The sequence below is a fragment of the Colletes latitarsis genome, chromosome 6, assembly GCF_051014445.1.
Source record: "Colletes latitarsis isolate SP2378_abdomen chromosome 6, iyColLati1, whole genome shotgun sequence".
In the NCBI taxonomy this organism is placed as follows: Eukaryota; Metazoa; Arthropoda; class Insecta; order Hymenoptera; family Colletidae; genus Colletes; species Colletes latitarsis.
The window spans coordinates 17,382,364-17,409,329 of NC_135139.1; the positions used below are offsets into that span (position 1 = coordinate 17,382,364).

The 26,966-nt window shown below is 34.0% G+C and overlaps 6 protein-coding genes across 6 annotated transcripts in view; 4 read left to right on the top strand and 2 right to left on the bottom strand.

Moving 5' to 3' along the window:
• Positions 1–26,966, top strand: part of LOC143342928 (uncharacterized) — a 454,297-nt gene that overhangs the window by 218,547 nt on the left and 208,784 nt on the right. The window lies entirely within an intron of this gene.
• Positions 160–3,088, bottom strand: LOC143342933 (motile sperm domain-containing protein 2). Its single transcript, XM_076767274.1, has 9 exons — positions 2,875–3,088; positions 2,458–2,601; positions 2,172–2,352; positions 1,725–2,094; positions 1,559–1,634; positions 1,389–1,495; positions 1,088–1,288; positions 876–1,013; positions 160–803 (listed from the first exon to the last, which is right to left on the bottom strand). Exons 1-9 carry the CDS (start codon positions 2,954–2,956, stop codon positions 624–626), a joined length of 1,479 nt encoding a protein of 492 aa, XP_076623389.1. The 5' UTR covers positions 2,957–3,088; the 3' UTR covers positions 160–623.
• On the bottom strand, positions 4,941–9,571 carry Vps26 (vacuolar protein sorting 26). The gene is made up of 7 exons (XM_076767275.1): positions 9,439–9,571; positions 9,280–9,344; positions 9,019–9,162; positions 7,593–7,987; positions 7,392–7,498; positions 6,975–7,186; positions 4,941–6,887 (listed from the first exon to the last, which is right to left on the bottom strand). Exons 2-7 carry the CDS (start codon positions 9,280–9,282, stop codon positions 6,618–6,620), a joined length of 1,131 nt encoding a protein of 376 aa, XP_076623390.1. The 5' UTR covers positions 9,283–9,344; positions 9,439–9,571; the 3' UTR covers positions 4,941–6,617.
• LOC143342936 (palmitoyltransferase ZDHHC3) lies at positions 9,733–12,354 on the top strand. The gene is made up of 7 exons (XM_076767277.1): positions 9,733–10,033; positions 10,154–10,320; positions 10,385–10,570; positions 10,642–10,778; positions 10,993–11,077; positions 11,144–11,356; positions 11,428–12,354. Exons 2-7 carry the CDS (start codon positions 10,240–10,242, stop codon positions 11,587–11,589), a joined length of 864 nt encoding a protein of 287 aa, XP_076623392.1. The 5' UTR covers positions 9,733–10,033; positions 10,154–10,239; the 3' UTR covers positions 11,590–12,354.
• Positions 12,679–14,321, top strand: LOC143342939 (uncharacterized). The gene is made up of 3 exons (XM_076767281.1): positions 12,679–12,798; positions 13,445–13,501; positions 13,805–14,321. Exons 2-3 carry the CDS (start codon positions 13,472–13,474, stop codon positions 14,066–14,068), a joined length of 294 nt encoding a protein of 97 aa, XP_076623396.1. The 5' UTR covers positions 12,679–12,798; positions 13,445–13,471; the 3' UTR covers positions 14,069–14,321.
• On the top strand, positions 23,992–25,551 carry LOC143342941 (uncharacterized). The gene is made up of 3 exons (XM_076767283.1): positions 23,992–24,961; positions 25,079–25,131; positions 25,277–25,551. The coding sequence occupies exons 1-3, from the start codon at positions 24,944–24,946 to the stop codon at positions 25,413–25,415; spliced, it is 210 nt and encodes a 69-aa protein (XP_076623398.1). The 5' UTR covers positions 23,992–24,943; the 3' UTR covers positions 25,416–25,551.

Genomic DNA, 26,966 nt, shown 5'->3' on the forward strand with positions numbered 1-26,966 from the left:
ATTAATCATTCTTACTATAGAATACAAAGCAGAATTGTCAAATGTCATATTTCTTTTGGCTATTGTAAATTTAGTACTAATATTGGATTTTATTCCATATGTATATATACATATCATATAAAAGTTTCATCATTATAAAAAAGTACTATAAAAAACAAGTAAATAATAATATTATGTATTATAATACACATTCAACAATCAAGATATGGTTAGGCACGTTACAAGAGTAAAGCCAACAGTTTAAATCAAGTAATTTTTATAATATAATTTACAATCAATAAAAAAGATCATTTATGCTCTATACGAATAAAAACATGTAAAACGTTATAAAAATAATTCTATTCAGTTGTATATTTTCGTAGCAATAATAATACATCTTCCTGATATATTAAATATATTATACATAAGAATCCCTTAATTAAAGTAACTAATTTGTTAGTATTCATGGGATAAAACATACTTTCACACCGTTTCATAATAAAAATATCTGAAAAATAAGGAACTGTGCGAGCTAAAAATAGAGAAAATGAAAGTCTGACATATTTGGATTACTTTTTGAACATAAATATGTAAGAATTTCTATTATATATATGTAAAAATAAAATTAATTTCTAGTTGAAAGCCTATATACCATGAGGAATGTGACAGGCCTGTTCATCCACAAAATTTTGAATATCGATCCTTAAAATATAAACAACCATTGCAGCCATTAAAATTACTACTATTATAGAAAACAATAGTAAATATTTCAAAAAAATGATGTCACTATGTAGCTTCGTGTTACTCTTTTCCAACTGTGATATCTGCAATTTGTCATTTTATTTGTTAATAACAATACTTATCAACATTGTTTGCATTAACAATTTTTGTCTTACTTTATACAAAAGTGTATCTGTTGGCCTGCCATTTTCTGATATTCCAGACGATAACATGGAATACGATTTTTGTATTTCATTGCTTTCAGTTTCGCCGTCGCAACATCGTAATCTGTGTTGTTCTGTTGGTACTTCAGACTATAAAGAAATAAATCGACAATTAAATCTTTTATATTCAATGCATCATAGTACTCTATAATATTATTTATTACCTTCCAAAGAGCAACTAATTCTTGAGCAGGCATGTCCGCACCTTTCAATGGAAGGCACATAACTAGAAATCTATCGTTGTGTAAAAGACTGCGTAAATTATATCCAGGTTGTAAAACGACTGACACAATTCGTTGTTCCTGAGGTAATAAAACTCCCGAACTTGGTCGTACTCGGAACTTTTCGGGCGATGTTGTTTTTATCTATAAAGTATGATAATTATAAATTTATAAGAAGAAGGTTTACATTTGCTGGTAATCTATAAATTTAATTCATATTACAAAATAAAGGCTCGTGTTATACCTTATAAGATAAAGGCTTATCTGCCGTTATATTCTTGAGTGTAATTGTGCCCGCAATTTCATTTCCTGTTTTATTAAATGTAATTGTCTTTGATTCAATGAACAAACCTAAAAAATATTATGAATTATATATTAGTAAAAAGTAAGAGTATAACTACATATATTACTTACATTCCTCTTCATTTGTCTGATCTCCAAAATTACTCGGAGATTGTTCTGTTATCGGAGAACCTTCCGCAAAATGTACCTAAAATTTTAATGGAACAAAAAGATTAAAATTATTTCTTAAACCAAGAACTAATCACATTTTTATTTCCGTTTACGAACGATTATATACCTTTTTATTATCAAGTTTATCATTCGTTATAGCATCTGTATTATTTTGTACCTCTGGTACAAATTTGTAAATATAATCATTAGTACCACCCCAACTTGTAAGTATATCATTGTATTCTACATATTCTTGAATATTTGTTTTATTAACGAATTTAATTTTTGGAATTGCTTTAGGTGGCAACCATGATTTTATTATTTTGAAAGCAGTATTTAATATCCATGGCATTTCGCAAATAATGATGTAATTTAAAAAATTTGGGTAATAATTTTTACAAAGGCCAATCAAGTACTTAGTAAACTCCATATCCATGTTCAAAATGCCAGCATCTGTCATATCAAAGAAAAGTGAAATTTGATTGCCATTATTTATTCTGAAATAATAAAAAGGATTAATTACATTAACTTTAAATATATGAACTTGAACTTGACACAGCAAATATTATATTACCTTTCTATTCTCTCAAACCAATATACAATAACTTTTCTTAAATCATTTAAATCTTCTTTGCTTCCTCTTGCATGTAATTTAGATCTAATAACAAACATTATTTTACCATCTCTGTCTCTACCATAGATAAAACATAATCCATCTTCTAAATAATCTCTTTTCACATTATGTTCTGTAATCTCTATAATTAGATAACAGTGACATAATATCATTATATAGTACTTAAATGGTGCACAAGGTTGTACAAAAAAAAGTATTTGTATACTTGAATTTATTAAATGCTTACCATTTACATTAAATCCTTTTCTCCAAGTACAAGTTTCCCATAACATATTGAGTGCATCTTGCATATTGCACTCTGTATGTTCTAAAAATCTCCTTAACCACACATTATTCTCTTTTACCTTGGCAATATCAGCGGGATGAAATCCTAAAATTAAATTTGATTAACAAATTAACTAAATCTCATGTACTTTCATGCACAATATAAATGTCATAATGGAATTGAGTAATTGATACATAAACTATCATAAATATTTGTTTAAATTATTCTAGTTTTTCATTCTGTATGACAAAATAATAAAAACATTGACCTTGATGCATCAAACAAAGATTACATTTTGTCATTCTAATCACTTGACTTTTTGAACATGCAACTGATAATTAAGTATCAATTTTACTGAGCAAAAATAAGTATACACACTAGGCTCTGGTGTTTCTTCTTCGTCCAACTTTTTAAAAAATTTTTCACGAAGTTCTGTAATTAATTCTGCTCGTACTTCCATCTTCACTTAACAAACTCCCGAACACGAAGGCGGTGAAGCTTTGACCGGCAGTGAACTATACTATAATATGATATCCAGACAATAATTGTTTATTCGACACCAGATCTGCGCACAGAGTCGAGCGCATGCTACTCGGACTTTAGATCGAAGTAATACAATTCATGTGCATATTTCTTTCTTGATAGCTATTTAATGCATTTACAAATAGATGCGTATAGGCGAATATTACTTATTGCATTATTTAAACCTGTATACAGATGTGCCACGTAATCAATATTGCAACATACGCGATATGATTTATCAATTATTTATAAGCAAAGAGCCATAATTCTTGGTACATACAATTTAGCATCGTTACTTTTATTTAAGCTTGATTTCTACGTGTGCAGTGCACACTACAGTGAGAAACATCCTAATATCCGTTAGTAAAAACAAAAGTAGATTCAATTGTAAATTTTCTATATTTTAGAATTCGAACCCTTAATTTATATGATGTATCGATGGACTATTTCGATTAATTAAGTGAAGTTAGTAGAATTCATATTCAGCATTGGTGCTATAATTGCTAAATGCCTCGATACAACTTTCAGTTCATGAGCCACCTTCTGATTCGTGTTACAAATTAAAAATAAGTGAAAGTTGAGTTGTTAAGCTTAAATTGGTAGGTATTCAACAAGATGTAATAATTAAGATTACTGTCAAACGCAGGCAGTACTTAAAAATTTACTTTCCTCGCTTTTAAATTAGAAAGTTACACGTAGGTGTGATAATCGTGTTATCTTTATTAATTAGCGAGTTGACTACCACGTCAGTGTTCTATGTCTATAGATATCTTCGTCACGTGTTCAAATTATAGTATAAAAAATAGAAATATTCGCTAGTTCCATGATGTACTTCTTATGTTGTACCTATTCTTAATAATAATAGCTTTATTTAATATTTTACAAAAATTGGTTCCTTTATTGCGAACGATTTTGAAATACATTGTAAACAGTGACCATCGTGACAGACAAGGTATTAAAACAGTTTTTCTTTTCAATAGATTATTTTTGATTATTGTTGATCGTAAATACTTTTGTCGTTGCAATTAATGTATTGTCCATCTACGAAAAGGGCATTAAGGGTAATACGTGTGATCATGCTCGGTAATATGATTCGTGTCGCATGAGGGGAAAGTTACCAAATTCTATTTCTTCCACTTCACGATAAAGCTGATAAAAAGCATAAAACATAGAATATATTCTAAGATTCGTAACATAGAGAGGACATAAACTAATGTACTTTTGTTATTTTAACGATAAAATTATCTGCTACGTATATGCACACATGTTTAAGTGCATTGTGTTTGCTAGATTTAATAGTGTGAAAATTTTACTCCAATCAGAATCGATAACACCACAGATACTAAATTCTATAAGACGATAAATTTATTCTATATTTCATCTGTGGTTATGCAATTTCTCTGTTCATTTTCTTTATAGAGAATTTTGTATAGAATAATTATCGTATTATTTTGTGAATAAATTCTGATATATGTTATTAATATTGTACATATTTTATTTTAATTACATGTACACAAACGTATTAAAATGCAAGGATACGTATTTAATACATTGTGATCTTCTATTTTGTCCATATGGTACTAGAAAGTATACCGTGATGAAAAAAATGTAATTGAATTTAAGACTCCCCTTATGTGGCAGGAATCCGTGTCACCAAATATTCGAGAAATAAAACAAACTACGTTTATATTAATTATGGAACTGTTTTGGGAAACTAGGGACATTTAAATCGATGTTTAATCGTTGTTATAAAATTCTAGTCCATTAGTTATTATTCAACTGCATGATTTTTGTTATTCTGAAATTTTCATATCGATGTGTTCAACACAAGATAAATATCTTCTACATAAAAAGCAACTTATAGGCAATAAGAATAAAAATTTGTTGTACTGTATTGACTATGTATAATGGTAGGAAGGGTGTATGTATAAACGAAGTAATCTTTTTTCAATATACGTGTACACAAAGGCACACTGTATACAATATATAATATACTTATGTGGGCATTAAAATATACAACTAGCTTCATATCGTATGACAATATGTATATGTATATACAATATTTGACATGTCAAATAATTCACAAATAGTTTTGTTTTTCTCTCTCTTGTACACATGTATCTTTCTTGTTAACAAATAACAAAAGTGTGAAGTATGAAAATTTTAATTTACACAAAACAAACTTCTCGAAATACACGTGGTTGACTATTACGCACTTTTATAACAAGATTTTCACAGTCGACCCATGTTAACATAGAATCATACAAAACAATGGATATTCTCTTTCGTTCGACATTACTTCCATCTTGGTAGTAATCATAATACTACCTTGATAGAAGAACACATTTTATTAGTTCATTACTGGTTTCAGTATTGTTATAATAGATGTTGATATTTGTGTGTGTGTGTGTATATATATATATATATATATAACCCAGTCTGTAGCTACTGTACTGTTTATCATTAAAAATCATATATATGCATATGTATATGTGTATATACATATATACATATTATACACACATCTATGTGTAGGTACATATATATATATACACACTCATATACATATATATGTATATATATATTCACACACATATTATAATATGTATGTATATATCTATAAATACAAGTGAGGGCCATCCTATTTTTTAATCTATCATAGTCCACTCTCATATTAATAAAGGCATGTTAAAATTGAGCAGACATACTAAGGCATACATATTTTAGAACAATTTATAGCATGAATTTTTAAATTTTGCATACAAATGTAATTGAAAAATTAATCGGCATATACAATTTAGTAATTTATATATGTACAATATTACTAGAGCCTGTTACAGAACTATTGATTATTATGTTGTTATATGCTGTGCAAATATTAATACAAATTTTTATAGAAAACCACATTTTTTCATAAATTATTTTAATAGTATGTACATCGAAGCATGTCTTTAAATTGCCTTTATTATATTAATTGTAGACTAGATGAGTGGATTAAAATAAGACAGCCATTGTGAGTATACGTATATTCATCTCAGATTTATAAAATTTTTATATGACATTAAGTTGTCATACAAGTGACTTCGAATTTCAAGAAAAATCTAGTGGTTGAAGGCATCATTTGCATAACACAGAATAAGTTTGTATAAAATATTCAGAACACTGTAACATTCAGATGCCATTCGAGAATATACCACTGATTAATACTCGATTATTAAATTGTCCATTTATGATTATTCATCTTATGTGGTTGCATCATTCTTTTCTGTAATATTACCTTTTTTAAATTCATTTTAAGTCTGTCCCATCAGGCGACGTAGTATATTACCTATAGATCTCAATAATTTGAAATTTTGATCGATAATTGGCTACTTATTCAATTTATCCACCTGCATTCTTTATAGGTATCCAAAATATTTACAACTTTGCTCGCAGGTGTAACGATTCCTCCCTGTTCTTAAAACTCGATTTCCCTTCACAGTACAAGAGAAATTCTGTTTGATACTACTAGTTCCGCGTGATATTTCCCAATGTTGTTACTGATTCTCTGAACTAGTAAGACTTCCATTGTCTTCAATAACTGTCTCATATGCAAAAATTCAGTTACTTTCAAGATTTACTTCTTTTTCACCTTCACCATCTCCTTCTTCGCGTGTCATGCCTTCTATTGGAGCTGGTGTATCTTCTACATTGGTAATATTACTGGATGGCAGTTGTCCTGATGGTACTGACGGTTGTACGGATGGCGGACCATTTTGAGCAGCTCCTTGTGGAAATCCCGTTTCTGCCGATACTAAGTGCGATGGCATATGTGGCGAAGCGGTTTGAGATTTTCTACTTTTATCGCCTTTTCTCCAGAGCGTTATTTCCTGGAATTAAAACGATCTAATTGTAGATGTTCCCTTGAGCAATAATAGAAAAAAATTAGTATTGCACAACCACATTTGCAAACCTACTTGTTGCTTAAAATATCTACGATCTTCCTCATCCATAAGGACTAAATTAAGGTGGTATCTAACACTGAATTTTTTATTAATATCACGCATCGTAGGTGCCAAGTCATATCCCGCTAAGAACACTCTTATTGGAATAGATTCACCGCGAACTGGCGCTCCATCCATTATTTCATATTTTGCTATAGTATCATTCTCCGTAAATGTATGCGGACCTGCAAATATGTATTCTAATTATTACTTTAGTACAATAAGTTGCGAGTACGCAAATATCGAGAAAACAAAACTCTTTCTCTAATATATATATATATATATATATGTACATCAAGTTTTACAAAAGTATACAAATTATAACAATGATTATTGTAACTACTTTTATATATACATACAAAAAAAAAGTATTGATTAAGTATACAGTACCAGAACCAGTCGTCTCTCGTTTTATTATGGCAATTTCCATGTGTTTGATTTTTATTCTAACCAAAAGAAAATATATTTTTCCAACAATGACATCTCTTAAATGATATCTGAAAAAAAATAAAGTAAATGGAATAATTTTATATAAAAATTCATTGCCAAATACATACGAAAGAATATATTTTCAGTAATGAATGAACTTACTTGCTTTTGTTATACTCGAATTCGATATGCAAACAGTCTTCAATTCCCACTTCCATTTTAATAGGATTGTTCATATCTGGATAGGAACTAAGAGTATGCACAACTAATTCAAGTTCTTTAACAATATCACTAAGTCTTCGAACAATTGTCACTTTCAGAAAATATCTTAGCCGCACATTAGATCCTGTGTAGCTTTCAAATGATTTTTCTACATTTGCAAATTCAAAAGTATAGACAGTGTTATGCGTTAATTCTCCTGGCCTGGCTAACTCTTTAACTAGGCTTACAAATTCATGACGATTTCCTCTATCATAATATAATTCAATCTGTCCAATAAATTCTACTTTAACACCCTGATGCTCCAACTTACCAGCTTTTCTGAGACTAATATTAATCTGTAAATAATGATTGTAAACTGAGACATTGGTTAATAACTTAAATAAGACAATACCAATCACTCAAAATACATTCCATTACAAGTTACATGTACAGGGTGTTCTGCCACCCCTGGGAAAAATTTTAACGGGAGATTCTAGGGGCCAAAATAAGACGAAAATCAAGAATACCAATTTCTTGATTGAGGCTTCGTTAAAAAGTTATTAACACTTAAAGTTCCGTCTGTAGAACTTTAATTAGCGTGACAGTGGTTCTCACTCACAAAACTGTAAGACTGTCGATACGTCAGTAAGTAGAGTTTCTCATGCTGAATGAGAACCACTATCACGCGCACGCAGCCGTTCGCAGATTGCCGTTCTACAGCCGGAACTTTAAACGTTAATAACTTTTTAACGAAGCCTCAATCAAGAAATTGGTATTCTTGATTTTCGTCTTATTTTGGCCCTTAGAATCTCCAATTAAAATTTTTCCCCAGGGGTGGCCGAACGCCCTGTATACAAAGTAGTCAATAATGATTACCATTTTGAGTATCTTAAAAACTGCGAAAATGTTCAACAATTATTCCTTAAAACAAATAAATTTATATGCAAATTTAAGTTACTTATATTATGTTAAATATATTACTCATATTTGAAGGTCATAGAAGTTCAAACACAATTTTTACTCAAATATATAAAATAACTTCTTATCTAAATGCATAAAACAATTTTTCTTTTACTCTCATAGCTTTGGATACGTTTAAAGATATTTAAGGTGGTAATTGATATTGGTCCATCCCACATACAATACATCTGTATTACATGAAATATTTAAGAGTGTATCTATACATCCTAACATAAAAGATATAAAAAGATTCTCTGAGGATTAAAGTGGAATAATTAATACACAAACACTATTAATTAATTTGACTTTATACTTTACTTCGATACACATGAAGTTTTTCGATTAGCTATTGTAGGTTACAGTTAACATTGTTTAATTACATTTACTGCTTTATACCGCTGGCAATATATTAAAAAATCATTCTTACCTTTCCTGATACAGTTTCTCCGTCATAATATAACAAGTGGCGCTCTTTTTTGCCATCTTCAGATTTGATGTCTGCAGTCTTCCTGGTCTCTGCACCATCCAAAGTAATCTCTATGTCAGCCGACTGACCGAACCCAAAGAAACTCTACGGGGAAAGAGAAAAATAAGTAAAAGAATACCGTACTCGAGAATTGTTGGATTTTATAATGAACAATTTTAAGTATCCGATGACGGGGGATCTATTAATCAAATGTTAACATACCATTTTTCGTAAAAAAGGATGACCTTGTACAAACGATCACACCTTTCACCGTAATCGTGTTTGCGCTGATAAGACCAACGTGTAAAATTAATGAAAAATTCTCGAGGGTAACATTTTTTTCACGTAGAAACGAGAAAAGTTGGGTTATTTTTTACTCACTGCCTCCCAAAAGTCACAAGTAGCCAATATGGTCGCGCACTGTGGCCCCCACCCTTACCACGTACTGTCAAACTTGTAGTCGCGTGCAAGAACCCCGCGATTCGACGATCTGAATTGGTAGTATTTAGTATTATTTACATCCAATTACATTCATTTTTTACTTTTCTTGGTCCTGTTTTTGATAGCGTATCACATTCGCGATCAAATAATTCCAATAAAACCATGTGCCCTGTACGAAAGGCAGGTGCGTTCGTAATACCGTTCAATGGCGAATATCGCTGACGTTTAGAAACCGAACTATCGTAATCTACACGTGATAACGTGTTCAAGTTTCGTTTGTAGTTCGTTTACTTTCTGCTATATTTGAACCGTTATGAACGGTATGCCCGTGGATGTTTAAAGGATGTCGTATATATCTGACACAATTGTTTATTAATGGATGTATACATGCTCGGTCCAATTATACGAGAGGTGACAACGGAAAAATCAATTTTATTATTTGATATTCATTGTACACGCATTAAAAATAAATAAAGAGAATTAAAATAAATATTGATATGTGTTGTTCAGTTATTGTAAGTCTGTGAATTACAATGTAAGTATTTGTTTAGGTTATACTTTAAAATGTTGATTAAATTTAATGTTTCAGAAATTTCTGACGAATATACCATAGAATATTATATCTTATTGATTTTTGTATTAACCTTGATTTCAGGCATAGAACCATGGTTATATTAGTAAACATTATTGGTAACTCCTTATAGGATTAATGCTTAGTTATTTAGTGGAAAAGTATAAATCATGGATTATGATTATATTTCCCTTCAAAGAGAAAGGGATGTTCATAATAAATGTTATGGTGGAAAATTATGGTGCATTAAGGTATGTTTTATTTTTTTTTGTTTTTGATTTTTGTAATATGTTCCCATATATTTATTTATTGCAGGATATATGTGGCATCATATGCGCAGTTTTAACATGGCTGTTAATAATTTATGCAGAATTTGTAGTAATGGCAGTTATCCTTATTCCTACGATAAATACTGTATACTCTAGTTTAAATACTGCAATATTCCAATCTTTAACTTTTTTAGCATTTGCTTCTCACTTAAGGACAATGTTTACTGATCCAGTAAGTACAATAAATGCTTGGGTTCTCAATGAAAATAATAATAAGAGAAAAAAAATGATTTATGTATATAGGGTGCAGTACCAAAAGGTAATGCTACAAAAGAAATGATAGAACAAATGGGATTTAGGGATGGAGACTTAATTTTTAAATGTCCAAAGTGTTGTTCTATTAAGCCAGATAGAGCACATCACTGTTCAGTTTGCCAAAGGTAAATTTATCATAATATACAAAATTTCTTAGACCAGTGTTTCTTAAACTGTGGTTTATGGATCTTTGGAAATCTCTGAATGTGTTAGTGGAGATTAGCAAGCTCTTAGAAGAAAGAAAAGAGGCAGTGGAAAAGTGAAGTTTGAGAGACACTGCTGTAGTTTATAAAGTACAAAGAATAATTAGTAGTAGATACTTACATTGTTTGTTTGTAGATGCATTAGAAAAATGGACCACCATTGTCCATGGGTTAACAATTGTGTCGGGGAAAATAATCAAAAGTATTTTGTACTCTTTACTGTATGTGTTGCTGTTTACATAAATTAAAAGTGGAACATACATTGATTTTTATACAATATATTTCAGTTCTATATAGCAGGAATGTCCTTACAATCCTTATTTTTATGTATACAACAATTTACTACGTGCGTAAGACAAGAATGGAAGGAATGTTCTACATTTAGTCCACCCGCGACAGTGGTGCTCCTACTATTTTTGGCTTTTGAAGCACTTCTATTTGCCATTTTTACTGCTGTAATGTTGGGAACCCAATTGCAAGCAATTTGGAACGATGAAACTGTATGTAGTTAAAATACTTCGGTTTATATCAATTTTAAATATTTCGTTTACCTTTTAAATTTATATTGTAGGGCATTGAGCAACTCAAAAAGGAGGAAGCCAGGTGGGTTCGTAATAGCAAATGGAAATCGATTCAAGCAGTATTTGGAAGGTTTTCAGTTGCTTGGTTTTCACCTTTCACTTCACCCCCAAAGGGGAAAACAAAGCTAGATTCTTATTTATATTCCGTGTAATATGTTAGGTTATGTAACTGCATCCCAGGGATATTTAATATATGTAAATATAAACTGCATAATTATGACGTATCATAAAGTCATGTACAACTCAATAGAATATTTGTAATTTTATACAGTTTTCTAATATTTTCACTTCATTGCGACCACTTTCGAAAAGTACTTAAAACGGCGAGTAGCATTTAATATATATTTTAATTACGAAAATTGTAAACGTGCAAGCATATGACAAGGTATGCGTATCGAGAAGCTTGTATTTAGACATTGATATCAGTGTGTATTATGGTAGTGGCATAACTAATTTAAAAAATAATGTTTTATCCGTGATACTAAAATGTTAGTGTACTAATATAACCGATATCGTGAAAGTTAGCATATAAATGTACGCAATTGTATTATACGTGACAATGAATATATGTAATATTAATTTTGAAATCGATATTTTTGAGCACTCTAGATATTGATATGGCACATTGTGATACATAGCATATTGTATTTGTTAACAATCTAGTTTATTTGTAACGATCAAAAAGAAATTATTTTTCGGAACCGATCGCAATCATTTTACTAATTAACGACGTTTCGACTAGACAATAAATATCAACTATCTGGCGACTTGTGGCAGCTGCAAGCTTTTATACGACGTCTTCTTTCCTGAAAGGCATATCACCATTTAATTTTATTTTCTTATTTTTCAATTTTGTATTTATATGGAGATACCTGATTTTTTGTATAAATAAATTGTTGTACAGTTTCTTACATGTACCGGTGGTATTATCTTTATGTTACACATCACACACAGCGACCACGAAGTCGTTCCTTGTTCGGGCAATAGTTTAGATCATGATAGATATGATTCGATAAATTTAAACATATCCAATATAATTTTAAAGTGGCCTTAAATTATTGAAAATGCGTGATTCCTTTTCGACGATCTCTAGCACGAATCGAACGCTCGTTTCAAACAGTCTATTCGCGGAAACATAAAAAGCGATCGACTCTGCCTGGCGAAAACCGAGGTCGCTCGATTTCCACTTTCATCGGCTTCCGTTTCTGCGGATCGCGAAGCTGCTCTGCTCTTGGTCTTTGACGTGGGGGCGCTTACAGTGGCAAGGTCGTTAAACGTGCACAGATAGAGGAAACGTTCCCGGACAGTGTACTGTTGTGTACGGTCGCTCAAGCGGCTTTCACTTTTGCTACGGCTGCTCGGTAAGTTTGAAGCACGAAAACTAGTACATTTGCAATTTTTAATGATAGAAGCTAAACCTTAATAGGGTTTAACGCGAACTTGAAGCGGTCGTCTTAATTGCATCTTAGCAGAAGAACGAAAGCAAAACTTAATTAATTGTCCGTGCAATTGAACGAATGATAATGCGAGAGTTTGTTTTAAAGTAAATGAAATTTCCTTTCGTTTTCGTTTCTTCTTAGTGCTACGAAAATTTATAATATTTCGAAACAGTGTTTCTCAAATTGTCGTCCGCGGCACCGTGTGTTCCCCGAAGAAAACAGGAAGCATAATAGTGAAATAAAAAAAATATTTACACGAACAAATTACTGAATTTAACGTGTCTAAGTGATTCGTCTCGTTCGTCGTGCTCGAAGAAAAATTTGTATGTCGTTCGAGCAGGAGGTGCGTAACTAATTTGAGAATCGCGAATTCTCGTAATTGCAAGAGATTGTTCATGGTATCGTGGCACGCACCTTGTTAATTTACTCTGTATACGCGTCGTTAAAACACTATAAGCTTGATTTATTTATATTTACGGCCTACGCACTTTTTCTGACTTATTAGTATACCGTTTTCGCGTGTTTAATCGCTATACACACACGTGGCTCTTTTTCTGAATTATTTCAGCGAGTCGATCAACGCTCGAATTGGAGGATGGCTTTAAACGTTTTTACCTTACTAATGGTACGTATTTTTCAAATTTTGATTTAAATATAGAAATAGATTTACTGTTCAATAAAACTTTGGGGGGAGGGGGTATTTAAAGTCAAAGGTAATTTATTAACTTTGACTTTAAATACTTTAATACATTCTTTTTGCATTGAACAGTGCAATCAAACTTATAGAGTTCCAAAATGCAATTGCATGTTTTAGATGCATCGTTCGATGTCGTATAATTTTGTCTTATGACATTTTTCGACGCATGAAAGTTTTTTTGTCTGGCTTTTGCTAATTAGTGGAGCGTTAATGGGTTATTTGTGATTGTAGCACGTCATGCTTTTTATGGTTATGACGGTACGTGTACTGGGCTACGACCCGGAGGACAAATCGTTGAAGGACATTTTGTTGCCGGAGGGTCAGTTCGAGGCGTTTTACTTGAAAGGATCGCAGGAGGAACAACAAAACGCCGTGAGGCCGGCACATCTTCATGGATCGTTCCATCAGTACAAAAACCCCGCTCTCGTCGGCGCGCCTAACAGCGCCGCTTATGGTTTCCGCTTCGATGGAAAGCGCCGTTTCAACTACAATTAAGCCGCGCGCCCGAGACTCGTTTAATGCAAACGATTGTAATATCTTAAGCGTATACGTAGAAAATTGCGATGTTTCGTGTTACGGCGTTATTAACGGTTAATACGTGCAATGTATTATGCATCAGCTAAGTGCTTTACGTTTAGCTGAAGCGAGCCGAATTTCTCGATTAATTACATTTCTCTTTTTGATGATATTGTTTTCTTAATGGAAGGAACGATTTCTATCGACGACCCTTTGTGATCTTTTTCGTAATCCTTCGAGATTCGAGGAAGAGAGCAAATTGAAACTGAAAATCGCCTGTATTATCGTTACAGTAAAAATAGAGGGTTTGAAAATTGATAAAAAATGTTTTCGTCTGTATCAATTTTTTAGTTTATACAAAGTACGAATAATAAAGTATACGATTGAAAATATAACACTTGTTTGTTTAATGTGTTATTTGATGATGATAACCCAGACCTGACCCTGACCTTTTCTTTAAATGGTGTTGATCCCTGGGACCAACAGTATCAAATTGAAGAAATGATGCTTTTGTTTAAAATAGCCACATTTTATATGTTTTCTATATCTCTTATTCTGCCCAAATTTACCTCTTTTGCACGATATAACATTGCGATTTATTTATCTTTGACTCAATCTAGTCAACCGTCTAGAAATCTTTAATTCGCAAAGGCATTTAACGCGCGTATCATTTTTGCCCGATACGCCTCTCACAGGCTTAATTTGCATCGAACGTTCGATACAAATCGAAAACAAATAACGGAGTAAGTTCGGTACTAGCTTAATGCATATACATAAAATAAAACTGCAGAGCAATGGAGATAGTGATTTTTAACGGATGGTGAACGGAGAGGATTGCAATCTAAGGAGTGGCACGAAACAAAATTCGTAGAAAGATATAGATAACCGAAACACCTCTTGCTGTAAATGCGTTGATTAGAGAAATGAAAATATATCAGTCAATAAATGCCCCTCGTTCTTGAATTTTAATTAAACAAAATCATAAAAATACAATACTTGGAATTTTCGCGATTGTTTGCTTCGTCTCACTTTATTTGACGTGAGTTAAATATCCTGATTTTGTTTTCTTCTTGTTATTATAGATGTTAGGTTTACACAATAGCTGTAAAAAATAATTTTAAATTATTTAGACATTAACTTACGCGAATATTGTTTAGCCTCAGCTTGTGAGGCAGTATAAGCAAGAAAAATTTATCTTTATGCTAAGGAGCAACGACCCAGTTGTTATTCGATAATTGGATAGAAAATACATCTTAGAGTTGAAAGTTGATCTCGTTTAATAGCAAAATCACATATCTCGTACCCTGTTTTTTGACTTTTTTATCCAAAGAACAGGCGAGTGTATTTAAAGCAAAATTAATTACCACCTTAGTGTAATTTCTTCCAGCAGCTGCTTCCATCACATAGCGTATACTTAAAAATTGCTATCAGAACAGGAACAGGAGGAAGAAAACCTTTCAGATTAGGAAAGTTAAAGATGTAAAAGAAAATAGATGCGGTGAAAGCTGTACAGTTTAAATTAAGTTAAAAGCAAAAGATCCAATAAAGAAGATGTAGGAACTAAGTTTCGAATAGAATAAAATTCGGCCTTTCAATTCCAAAAGATTCCTTATTTATTGGCAAGTGATCTATTATTACCAGTATATGTTTGTTATTAAACCGTAGAATTTAATCGCGCCTGTTTATTCTCGAGCCATCGTGCGCACAAACAAAATGGACGAATTCATTTACTTTTGATTGACGTGCGATTTAAAATTAATTAAACACCTAAACGCGTTGATACTTCGCAGTTCTGAAATTTTCACTCGGAATATCTCTCACTTATAGTTGCTGATTTTTCTCGACAACACTTTCCAGGAATTCTTTCGATGTTCTTGGTCTTGGTTCTCTGATTTTCTTCGCTTTCGATACGCGTCCTTCCACTTATAGATGCCGATTTTTATCAGTCGTTGCGCGGAAGAAACTCCTTTAACGCGTCGATCCTGGCTCTCGTCGACTTTTTTATTGCCACAAAGACGCCAATACGGGCTACCTTGGCGTATTTTTAATGAAACTTCTGAACAGTTTATTTTTTCCTAGCCGTTCTTTTTTTTCCACCGGAGTCCGCTTACGGGGATACGGTTTTCTTGTCCAGGACGGGTCCGGCGGCCGCTTTCAAGTCCATGGCAATTAGTTGATTTAGAAACAGGTCTGACGACTGCGCCCACGATGCTTGGAAGTGATATCTGTGGCCCGTAATTGCTTACGTAGAATGGTCGATTTCGCAAACGATTTTCCATATTTGCACGAACCAGACGCGTGCGACTTCTGCTAATTAAAGCGGCTCTATCCAGGGAAATTCACTTTCGTTGGAGGCCATTGACGGCCGTCAGTGGTGGAAACCAATAGAAATATTCATGATCCTACGAATATACACCGGGGTACATATATATATATGGATAAGAGGAATAAGCGACTGTCAGTTATTCATTCTCGCGCCTCCATCAACGTTTAAGTTACGGACGTTTTACGATCGATTCTAATCAGATATTTCGCGACAGTGACGTACGTAAAAGATGGACTTCCAACGTATAGTTACTCATAAATTAACGTTATCATAAATCATACGTTTCGCATCCGTAATCAAAACCGCGGTTCTGTGACTCCGACCGGTGAATTGGTTCATTTTTGTTCAATTTTGTGTCTGTTTAATCGTTCGCGACTCCGGTGATTGTTCTGACTAGTGAATAATTCGTTCGTTGGCAATAGTTTCATTTCACGATCAGAGAACATTTGTTGGATATTGGAAACGGTTAATGATTTATCTGGAAAATATAATCAATAGTTTAATTTTCCCAAGTGTCATTTCGTGTTTCATATTGCTGGTGATCTTTTTAGTTAGTCGATCCTTTGATCTTGATTTCTGTAAGTAGATATACATCGTAACAGTAACCACGAGAATAGGTTTCCAAGTTAGTTGTAATTTACGTTCTTCGATTAGATCTTAATTTTATCTTTGAGAAATTATCGACCGTTTCAAGCTAGTCCATGTGTTTCTTGCGTAACAAATTTAATTACATTTATTACGATCGACTGTTTTAACCCTGCAACGTGCAATTTTTAAAACTGGTTTCCAGTTCTTTCGTCTAATTGTTAATTTTTCAATATTTTTTATTTTTAAATGTGCATCATTGAGTAAATTTGTGACAGTCGAATACAAGAAAATAGATTAGAGTCAAGAAGTACGAGCCACTCTCGACGCGTGTCTTTATAGACAGTTGAACTTGGTTACAACGAGTATGGACATAGCGAAATCACGACTAACAAGCAAAAACCTACGTATACAGCTGTTTAGTTTATAACGAGGATACTGCATCCATACAACGTACCAATTTTGGAATATTAAAGAAATATTAAGGTGAAATCGTTAAAGCAAACGCGAATTTTACTATTCACAAATAAAACAGAGATCGTGTTTATTATTCATTTGTACAGATATCAATTGAGAACGAGTAATAATAAACACCGTCTATTTCTCGATAATTTTCAAACCATGTACTCGATATTAAATGCAAATCATTTTTCTTTAATTAAAGACCACGTTGAATAGAAGTCTATTGACTAAAACACATACTATTTTTTCTCCCTAATATAGTTCTTATTTTCCTATCAACTTAATGTAGTATTACTGTTCGTTATAACCAACTTTGACTGTTGATGCAAATATACACAACAATAATATATTTATTCGAATAGCAAATGACGAATGAAAACTGTACAGCAATTTATTCCAAATGTTTATTCCATCAAACTTTTCGTTCAGTAATTTTTATAGAAAAAATAACGATTCAAAATTTAAATAAAAATTGTACGTATCTCTGTGGGGTTAAATCTTGATTTATGAAAGAAAAGAAGATACTTCAACGTCTATCGTTTTGTGTAGAGGGTTCTTGTTAACGAGACGACTGTAAAATATTTATCGATAAACGAGATTGTGATTGGAAACAGCGACCCCGACAACTCAATCAAAACTTTCAATTTCCGTCGTTCAGGCAAGGATAGTTCTTCTTCTTAGACTCGTTCGCGAGAAGACTTCCAGGGAAGTTAAGTGTAATGAACTTAACCGGATCGGGCAACTTTTTTCCATCCATTAGAGAAAACTAACGGCAAGGGTACCGCGAGCGTGTGTGAATGTGTACGCAAAACAATGTTGACAAGTCTGGTATAACAGTAGTCGTGTCAGTCGCTCCGTGGAAGCTTTAAAAGACGTCGATGAACAACCGTTCTCATAGTCGGATCGGTGAAGTGATCTAGTGGGATTCAGTGTGATCAAGCAAACATGAGGGTCGTGCATGTGGTTACGGTGAGCTTATTATTACTGTGAAAAATGTGATAATAACGTAAATACCGATCGAAACAGTGTGTCGGCTGACGAGAGACTATTTTAAACAATTAATTCTTCGAAAATGTCAGAGTTTGCTTCAATCCTCGTGTTGAAAGTATCTTTCGCGTGGAGAGTGTTCTCGTTGCAACAAAATGTTTAACGTGATATCTACCTTGTCTAGAACAGTGCAATTTATTATTATGTCAGTCTTAATTGCTGGACGTTTCTGTTTTAATTTGGAAATTAAATTATGGATAATGTGGCAAAGTAAATGTACCGTTTTGTGCGTATTAAATTCCACTCGTATTAATTTGTATTCAAGCTATCTTCAAGTTTAGAAAGTCACTGTTGACTTTCCTTGAAAATTTTATATTTTTTGCACGGTAATTGTTATTAAAGAAACACGGTGATAGTTGCTCTCGCTTCATTTGACACTGTAAAAACGAAAATGTTAGATCCTTATGATTGTATGATTACAGGTCTGCGCTGCGTTAATATCAACATTCCGGCGTGCAGAAACCGTGCATTCAGAGAGGTACGTTTTCTTGAATGTATGTTAATTTATTTACAACATTTAAGTATCGTTAGCAACGTCATTACTTAAGAAAATAAAAATTACATCATCGGCTCTTGAATAAGTATAATTAATTGAAATGTATTATTTACGGATTAACTAGACCTTGCACAGGACGCAATCTTTAAATTAATTCATTATTTCATTTAATGAACAGCAGTAGGATTATATCTTCCGTTGACTTTCAAGTGTGGTGACTAAATTATTTTGCGATTATTGTATCTGTATTTAAATTTCTTAATACTTCTACAGGGAGGGGTGTAAATACTAGCAATTATCAATAGATATTAATTAATATATTAAACTACTCTTAATAATATTTAAAGACGTGTTGGTTAAGCATTATTGAAGGGTTTAGGAACTAAACTATTCTTAAAAGTGTATTTTTATCCTGTTTCAAAATTTATCTGCATCGAACTCGAGTGTAAATAATAAATAATATTTGCTCGTGATTTAAGCATTAAATGAAATAGAAACTGCAAATATTTAACGTTTAGTATCTTGTCTCAATCTATTTCAAATTTTTCACCAGACCTGACAGAGTGAGAATATACTCAACCATCATAAATCAAATAGTATGAGATATAACTCAGGTCCTATAAATTATAACCAGATGAGTAATACCAGACTTTCGATTATCCTGTAGGTAGTAATTATAGCTTAGGTTCATGCTTCGAGTATCTTGTAATTTATAGGTGTTTTTCATCTGCATTTCATCGTAGCAAAAAACTTAAGAATCATTCATATATATATATATATATCGATATATACTCTATATTTTAATTCACAAAATAATTTCTTTTCTGAGAGCTGAAATAAAATTCAAACGGGGGTCAACGAGTAAGTAGAATGTGGACAGTTTTACTCAGACTTGTATCTCTGCAATTTAAGTAGTATGCAATTTTATATTCATGAATTAAAATTAAACAAAACTTTAAAAAATTGAGGAAAGATAGGTCAAATAAAAATAATATTTATAATTGCCCTCCCAAATAAAAAATATTTTTCTTCAGTGAGGTTGAACCCCTTCTATCTGATATTTATGAACAACAATGAATTCTAGAATCATAAAAACGACAGATTTAACACTAGAATTACCAAAACAGTCAAAATGACCCATTCATAGTTTCTAATACAAAATTGTACAAAATTTGCTCTAAGAGAATGAATAAATATTTATTTCCTTTGCATTATACATTTCTTCGAGTATCTATCGTTTTAATATCTTTGGTACAAATAAATACACAATAACTGTCGATAGTTCTAGTGTTAAGGACTTATATTCATAAGTAAATTAAAATTTCTTTCTTTCATAAATTAAAATATGTCTTCATACCTTTATATCAACCAAATTCAACAAACAATAAATTACTAAAATATTCATGATTTCTGTAGCTTTAATATACTCTGAAACTCGTAAAATCGACGTGTTTCGCGATCCTAGCTTCGACGAACAGTCTGTCCAATGATTTCGTCCTATTAATTCAGACGGCCGCAATCGAAGGACCGCTCGCCGCAACCAAAGACCGACGATCTTCCCGTAAGCGAGATAACCTTCACCACTATTCGGCCAGAACTGTCTTCGTTTAGTCAAAATTCAATGCACACGCACGTTCGCCAAGAGCCCAAGAAGAGGCCATCAAAGGTTCGTCCGAGTCGTTCGATGTCGAGACCCCGAAACCCAAATCGTTCGAAGGCCAATCGACGTCGTAGACAATTGCAAAAGTATAGTGGCAAAACAGCTCACGTGGGACGATCGTACGATATCATAGACAATCACGTCGATCAACACATCGAGACCATCCAAGGACCATTGGAAGCGTTCAACGAGGGAGCCATCCACATCGAGCCAATTTATCGCGTGACCAAGAACAAGGGCTTCGTCGACTCTCTGATCGGTATATTACGACAATTAGTCGACCCACCAAAGTCATTAGGCCCTCTGGTTGGGCCGTTTCACTTCCCAGGCCTGGGTGACAAAGTTTACATCAGACTTTTGGAATCTGTCGAGCCAGACAATCTCGTGATCAGACTGATATCGCATTCTCCAGTCGTGGACGTTGAATCCTTCGAAAAGAATCTCCATTCTGAAATACCTATCGTCAACCACGACGTGAAAATACCCCACTCGAAGATACCCCATATCAGCCACGATTTCATACCTCGCGAGATTCCCTCCGCTAGCCATGATACGTTGATTCATTCTGGAGCACATTCAGTCAGTCACGATCTGTACAGTCATTCCAAATACTCTTCGATCGATGCTCTTGGGAGCTCCTTCAGTCAACACGGTAGCTCTCCACCGAGTTCTGACAGCTCGTCTTCCACCAAAGATGTGATTCGAGTCTCGAAATCGCCAAAACTCACTGGTCCAGCCAATCGACCCAATCAACTGTTTGTTTCCGGGACGTACAGCGTGAATTTAAAGAACGGCGAGCCCGTCACCATCAAAAGGGTCGTTCGACACCGCAGCAGGAGCCAGCATCCGCCTCCTGCGACGAAGGACTCTCACGTGGACTTCAACTTTCGCCCTGAACCCGCGAAACAGAACTTCTTCGAAGCCCCGTATCAGTTCCAATTCAAATCCAACGAGTCTGTCCATCGAAGTCCGTCCTCGAGTTTCGATAGTCAGTCTTCGAACACGAACGATTACAGTCAATTTCTACCGACGAGAAGTCCAACTTCGAGTATGTATCAAGCGACGAACAGGTCCAGCGAGCCCGCGCCGCGGTACAGTCTCGATTTCACGAGCAAGAAGATGAGTTATTTGAATTTGGACGGCAGCGTTGATACACCCGACGATACAAACGACGACAAAGGGTTCAAGCCTATGGTGTTGAACCCTGCAGCACCGAAACTGACGAGATCCGTCGGTGGACGCCAGGAAACGTTCAAAACTGCAAATTCGAGGGTACAGGAATCGTCCACAAACGTGATGAGGGACCAGAAGAATCCACAAGAGAGTAACGACGCGGTTTGGGAAGCTCGTAAGACGCTCGCCAGCAAGGAAAGTAATTATTCGCGAAGCTTAGATAAAAAGAGCGACGAGTCGAGCATAAATAATTCAACGCAGGCCACCGTGAATCCCGTATCGGGCGCAGCGTCGGTTAATTCGAAACAGTTGTCGTCGCAGAAGCAGCTAGAATCGAAGAGAAATTCAGATAAACCGAGAAACGTCTGAATTTGTAACCGAAGATTCTATTTAGTTGCGTTTTTCTTTTTTGTTGATCGCTGAGCCTCGAACAACCGTAGTCTGTTTCTCTCAGATTTGATACACTTGTCTATTTAGAGGCTATAAATTCCTGTGTATTCTGAAACATTATAGTTTTATCTGTTTCAATTTCTCGAATTAATTTCGCGAGATACTTATTTCGAAAATATTGTGAAATTGTGTTTTAGAATTAATTCGTTGTTCTATTTATTTTTCCGTACATCGTTCGTACTGATTTTTTTTATTATTTTTCATCGATGTTTGACGACGTTAGCGATGTACTGGTTGTTAATAAGTTTTCTTTATTATGAAAAGAGGTACTCGTCTTACCATGCATCGAAGTCTCTCGAGCGACGTTGGTATTGATATATACTTTCACTACTTAATCGTATAAAATCCAGCCATATTAGCGATTTAAAATCTTCCCCGAGTGCTCCCTCGTCGTGTTCCCTCGTGAATGTCGAAAATTGGGGCTTTTTATCTTGAGAACTGGCACGGATAAACTGTTCCGTCCGATCCTTTGCGATTGCTCTGCCACATTGTAATTCGTTTAAATGGCGGCAAGCTCACATCGTTAAGATGCTTGCTTAACTGTTGCGGGAGTTCTTATTTTCTGTACATTATTGTACTTTCAAGATAATTGTTTTCTCCATTCTCCATCTCCGTAAACGCGCTTTCGGGGAAGACGCGATCGTACCTTCGAATAACTTTATTTGGAAACAAGAGAGCGAGAGCGAAACCTCGATGAGCAGAAGTCACGTAGTCGGTTGAGCGTATTAATGAATAAACAATTTTTACGACGTTTATAAAATATCTACGAGTGCAAGCGCCCATAACAGTCACGGCATTGTAATCGTACACTCGATTTTTACGATTCTTCACCCGTCGTTTGTTCGCGTAAAAGTAAACGTCGAGTTTTTCTTCCTCCACTTTTCGTTTCAGCGGCAATTTTCGCTACTAATTGGCACCGCGAGCAGGGAATTGAGCTGTTAGCGTGGAATGTGCGTTGAGATTAATGAGAACGCGTTCGACGACTATCTTGATGATGACTGATAATCTACGAAAGCTCGCATGCGATTCGCGACTCGTTTGATAAGAGTATGCGTGGATAATAATAGAAAGCGAACATGTTTTTATCTAATTCGGATGCGGTTGAATGATGTGGTTTTCGTGCGAGAGCCGGTTCGCGAATCTCGTTCCTTAAAACCACTTTCTACGTTTGTACAACTGTTTCTTGTTTTTATTGAAGAATGTTGCTTATTTACGATTAGAGGGATACGATTAAAATATTTCTGCAGTTTCTCGTGTTTTTACGCTCGATCTGCAATTTAATCAATAAAGGGACTTAATCACACCTGTTATTTCTATCTTAATCAAAAGAACCCTTTGAAGTATTATTAATAGCGTTATAGTTACTTCTTCAAAATGCTACAATTTTATTAAATTATACTTCCTATTCTAATAGAAACTATCAAGTCATATACTCTAATAATTTCTTTGTTTCATTTCTTTTTTTTTATGCTATCGATAGTAGATAGTCTATTTAAGCTGAAAATACCCAAAATATTTATTCCCAAGGCATCAAGAAAATTCAGACGGTACATATAGAAGATAATAAATCTAGAAATTAAACTTTCCGTTAAAAATATTCTAACAGTCATCAAAATAACGGTGTTCTTAATGGGAATCCTCGCTTAAGCAAGAAGTTAAATCTTGTCTTTTAGTATTGACACCTGGACTTCAATGGCGCTACCTTCTCTGTTCCCTGCAGTGTTTACGGCTTCACTATGTCTCTTCTACCAAGTCTTTTTACAGGCTCTGCGCGTTCCCTATCTTGCTTTCTATTCCTTCGACGACCTCTTTTTCGATCGCTCGCGTACGTGACAGGAATGGAACGACATCAGACAGGCGGTTAGGCTTCTCGTCACAAAGAAACGCAGGTGCAGCGGTTTCTGTCGCTTCCTGGATGCAGTCAGTTCTTCGACCGCTTCTCAACGGGGTACAAACGTTCCGGTTGTCAAGCGTCGCCTCGCGAACGCAAAAACAAATACGCCTTGTCGCCTGCCGTCGTCGTCGACAATCTTCCATGCTTTTGCCAGCGTTTCGCCTTAAAAGGTCGGTGCTAAGCAACGTTTCTTCCATTTTATAATAATCTCTTAAACGACCTTTCAAACACGTGATTTCCAGGCTCAGAAGTTTCTCGTTTTTTAAACGTACGCCGCGGAAACTTCAGTGATTTAAATTGATTTCGATCCGACAGCAGACCGTGAAATATGGATCTGACAACGGCGAAGAGTGAAATGTGAGTGCAGTTTGCGATTAACTCGCGTTTACATAACGATACCGATCGGAATATAAATGGCGACGAATTTTCCACGATTTAATCGCCGTTTATGAATCTCGTTACAGATTCACAGAACCGTTCCGCTGGTTGCTCCTATGCTTGCAGAATGGCATGACTTCGCGTGCAAAACGCATTAAACTTCGGTGAAAAGTGAAAAGATACGTTGAACCGCCGTTGGATGCAGTTGTAGCAGCGCAGATCTCTGCACGCTGGGGGGAGTTTCTTGGAATACTTTTGCGAGGCGATTCGCTTGGGTAGTTTCAGCTCCATGTATATAAAGGTTAGATTTGTTGCTGCACGCGCAGAAATCATCCATTTGTCGAGTGTGTTTCAGGAGTAAATGAACATCGTCTTTTTTCAAGATGAAGGGAAAGTTTTTGGTATAAGAACTTGTCGAACCTTTCGCGTTGCAATGTTGTTAAATCAAAGATACACTCCATTCCTCTGGCCATAGAATTATTTAAGAGATTTATACTCTGTTTTATTTTTTATTTTAGTACGCCATTACTTTGCTGGTGTTTCTCGTATTGCTGCATCAACCTGTGAACTCGTGAGTATACGGTTCGAATTCTCTGGTAATAATTGTGTTATTTAATTCGTTTGTATCTTGATATAAATCTTGGCTCCCTGTTTGTAATTGCATTTGAGATTTCCAGTGATTGACGATAATTAATATTTATCTGTTCGTTTCGTAGGAAAAAGGTGACCATTCACGTGCCTTACCGAGTGAAGAAAATGAAACACACACACACAGTTTATATGGTGGTACCAAAATACGAGAGCCATTATCAGGAAAAGGAGGACTCTGAAGACGATGACAAATACGATATTTAGTCAAAGTAACGAAGAATTGGAGAAAATATTCTAATCGACGTAGAAATATAAATTACCACACGAAGAATAGTCATTAGGTTATACGAAATATGTTCGAGTAATAGTGTATCTAGTGAGTTTATTAAAAACTAGATGTACATATCTTTAATACCAAAGTTAATAAAGTGTAGTGCTAAATGAATCTTAATGTGACAGACTTTGTTAATTCTTTTACTTGTACTCAGATATATTTAAAATATTTCAATTCATTTCTACAGTTTAAAGAACATCAGATAAATAAATTTAACGAGACGAAGAAATATACTACGATGTGTAGTGAAATATAATTCGCAGACGCTATCTATACATCTGTATCTGTAATTAAGAAACGATTTGACAGGGAATTTTCTTTTTAACGATATCACGCTATGATACTTATGCATTAGTAATTTTATCTTCTTGTTAATCATGATTAATAGGGTGTTACAAAGAATTACAAGTAAAGAAATGGTTAAATTATGCTTATTTAATTCGAAATGAAATTAAAACTTTTGAAGGTGTTAATTCTTATATTTGCCTTTCCTATTTTGTGATTTTATATTTTTATTGATACTTTTTGTATATAGCATTGTGTAAAAAATATTTTTGTTCATGTGAAAGAATTATAAACATTTACTATACTTCTAGGAAACAGTACGATTAATGTGCGTTTAAAAAAAAAGAATGATATTCTTTTTAATGACATTTTCTTAAAGTTTATGCTCTTGAAAATGCGTTACTATTATCTTAAGCATTAAAGTTAAATAAATCTCTTAGTCGATGTTCCTTTATTCTACATTTCCATTATTCTACGCAAATTATGTTGTCAATCAGTATTGCTTACGAAACAACAATATTTGTTCATTTAAGAAATAGGAAGAGACTTTTATTAAGAAAAGAAATAGATTTTTCATGTCTCATTTCGATTATTTTCATCCCTGTGTATCTAATTTCAAATGTCTAAGTTTTACACATACGTTTCTTCGTGTTGAATCAAAATGATCGTCTGAGAAAGGACGTTTCGACTAAGAATAATTTCTTAAAGAAGACCAGTCACCTTCTTATTCGGAACGAAAGCGTCAGTGATGTCTTCTCAAATGCTTTTCAATTTCCTGGCGGCAATGAACTTCAGTAACTTCGTAGACACGTTTTTCCAGAGCATATCATTGGCCGCGGGTTGGCAGATCGTGCATATCTCGTTGTAATGGCGAAAGTGCTCGGTCAGCCGTAAAATATCCCAGGTTTTGATCGCAGGTTCCACGACATTCGCTATGGTAACGATAGACTGACGACAATTGAGGCGGAATATAAAGGAGGAGCATCCTCGACGATGTCAAACGACATTCAACTGTTGCTGGTAACACTTGTTACTCGTCACTAGTACTTGGAACATCTTTATTCGAAGTCATGGTAAAATGGTTGATTATATCTTGCAATGCTCCTTTGGAAATCAAACAATTTTTGTATTCATCTTTCCATAATTTTAATTTAAAAGAATTAATCCATTTTTTGCAGAAGATCTCCTGCTACCTC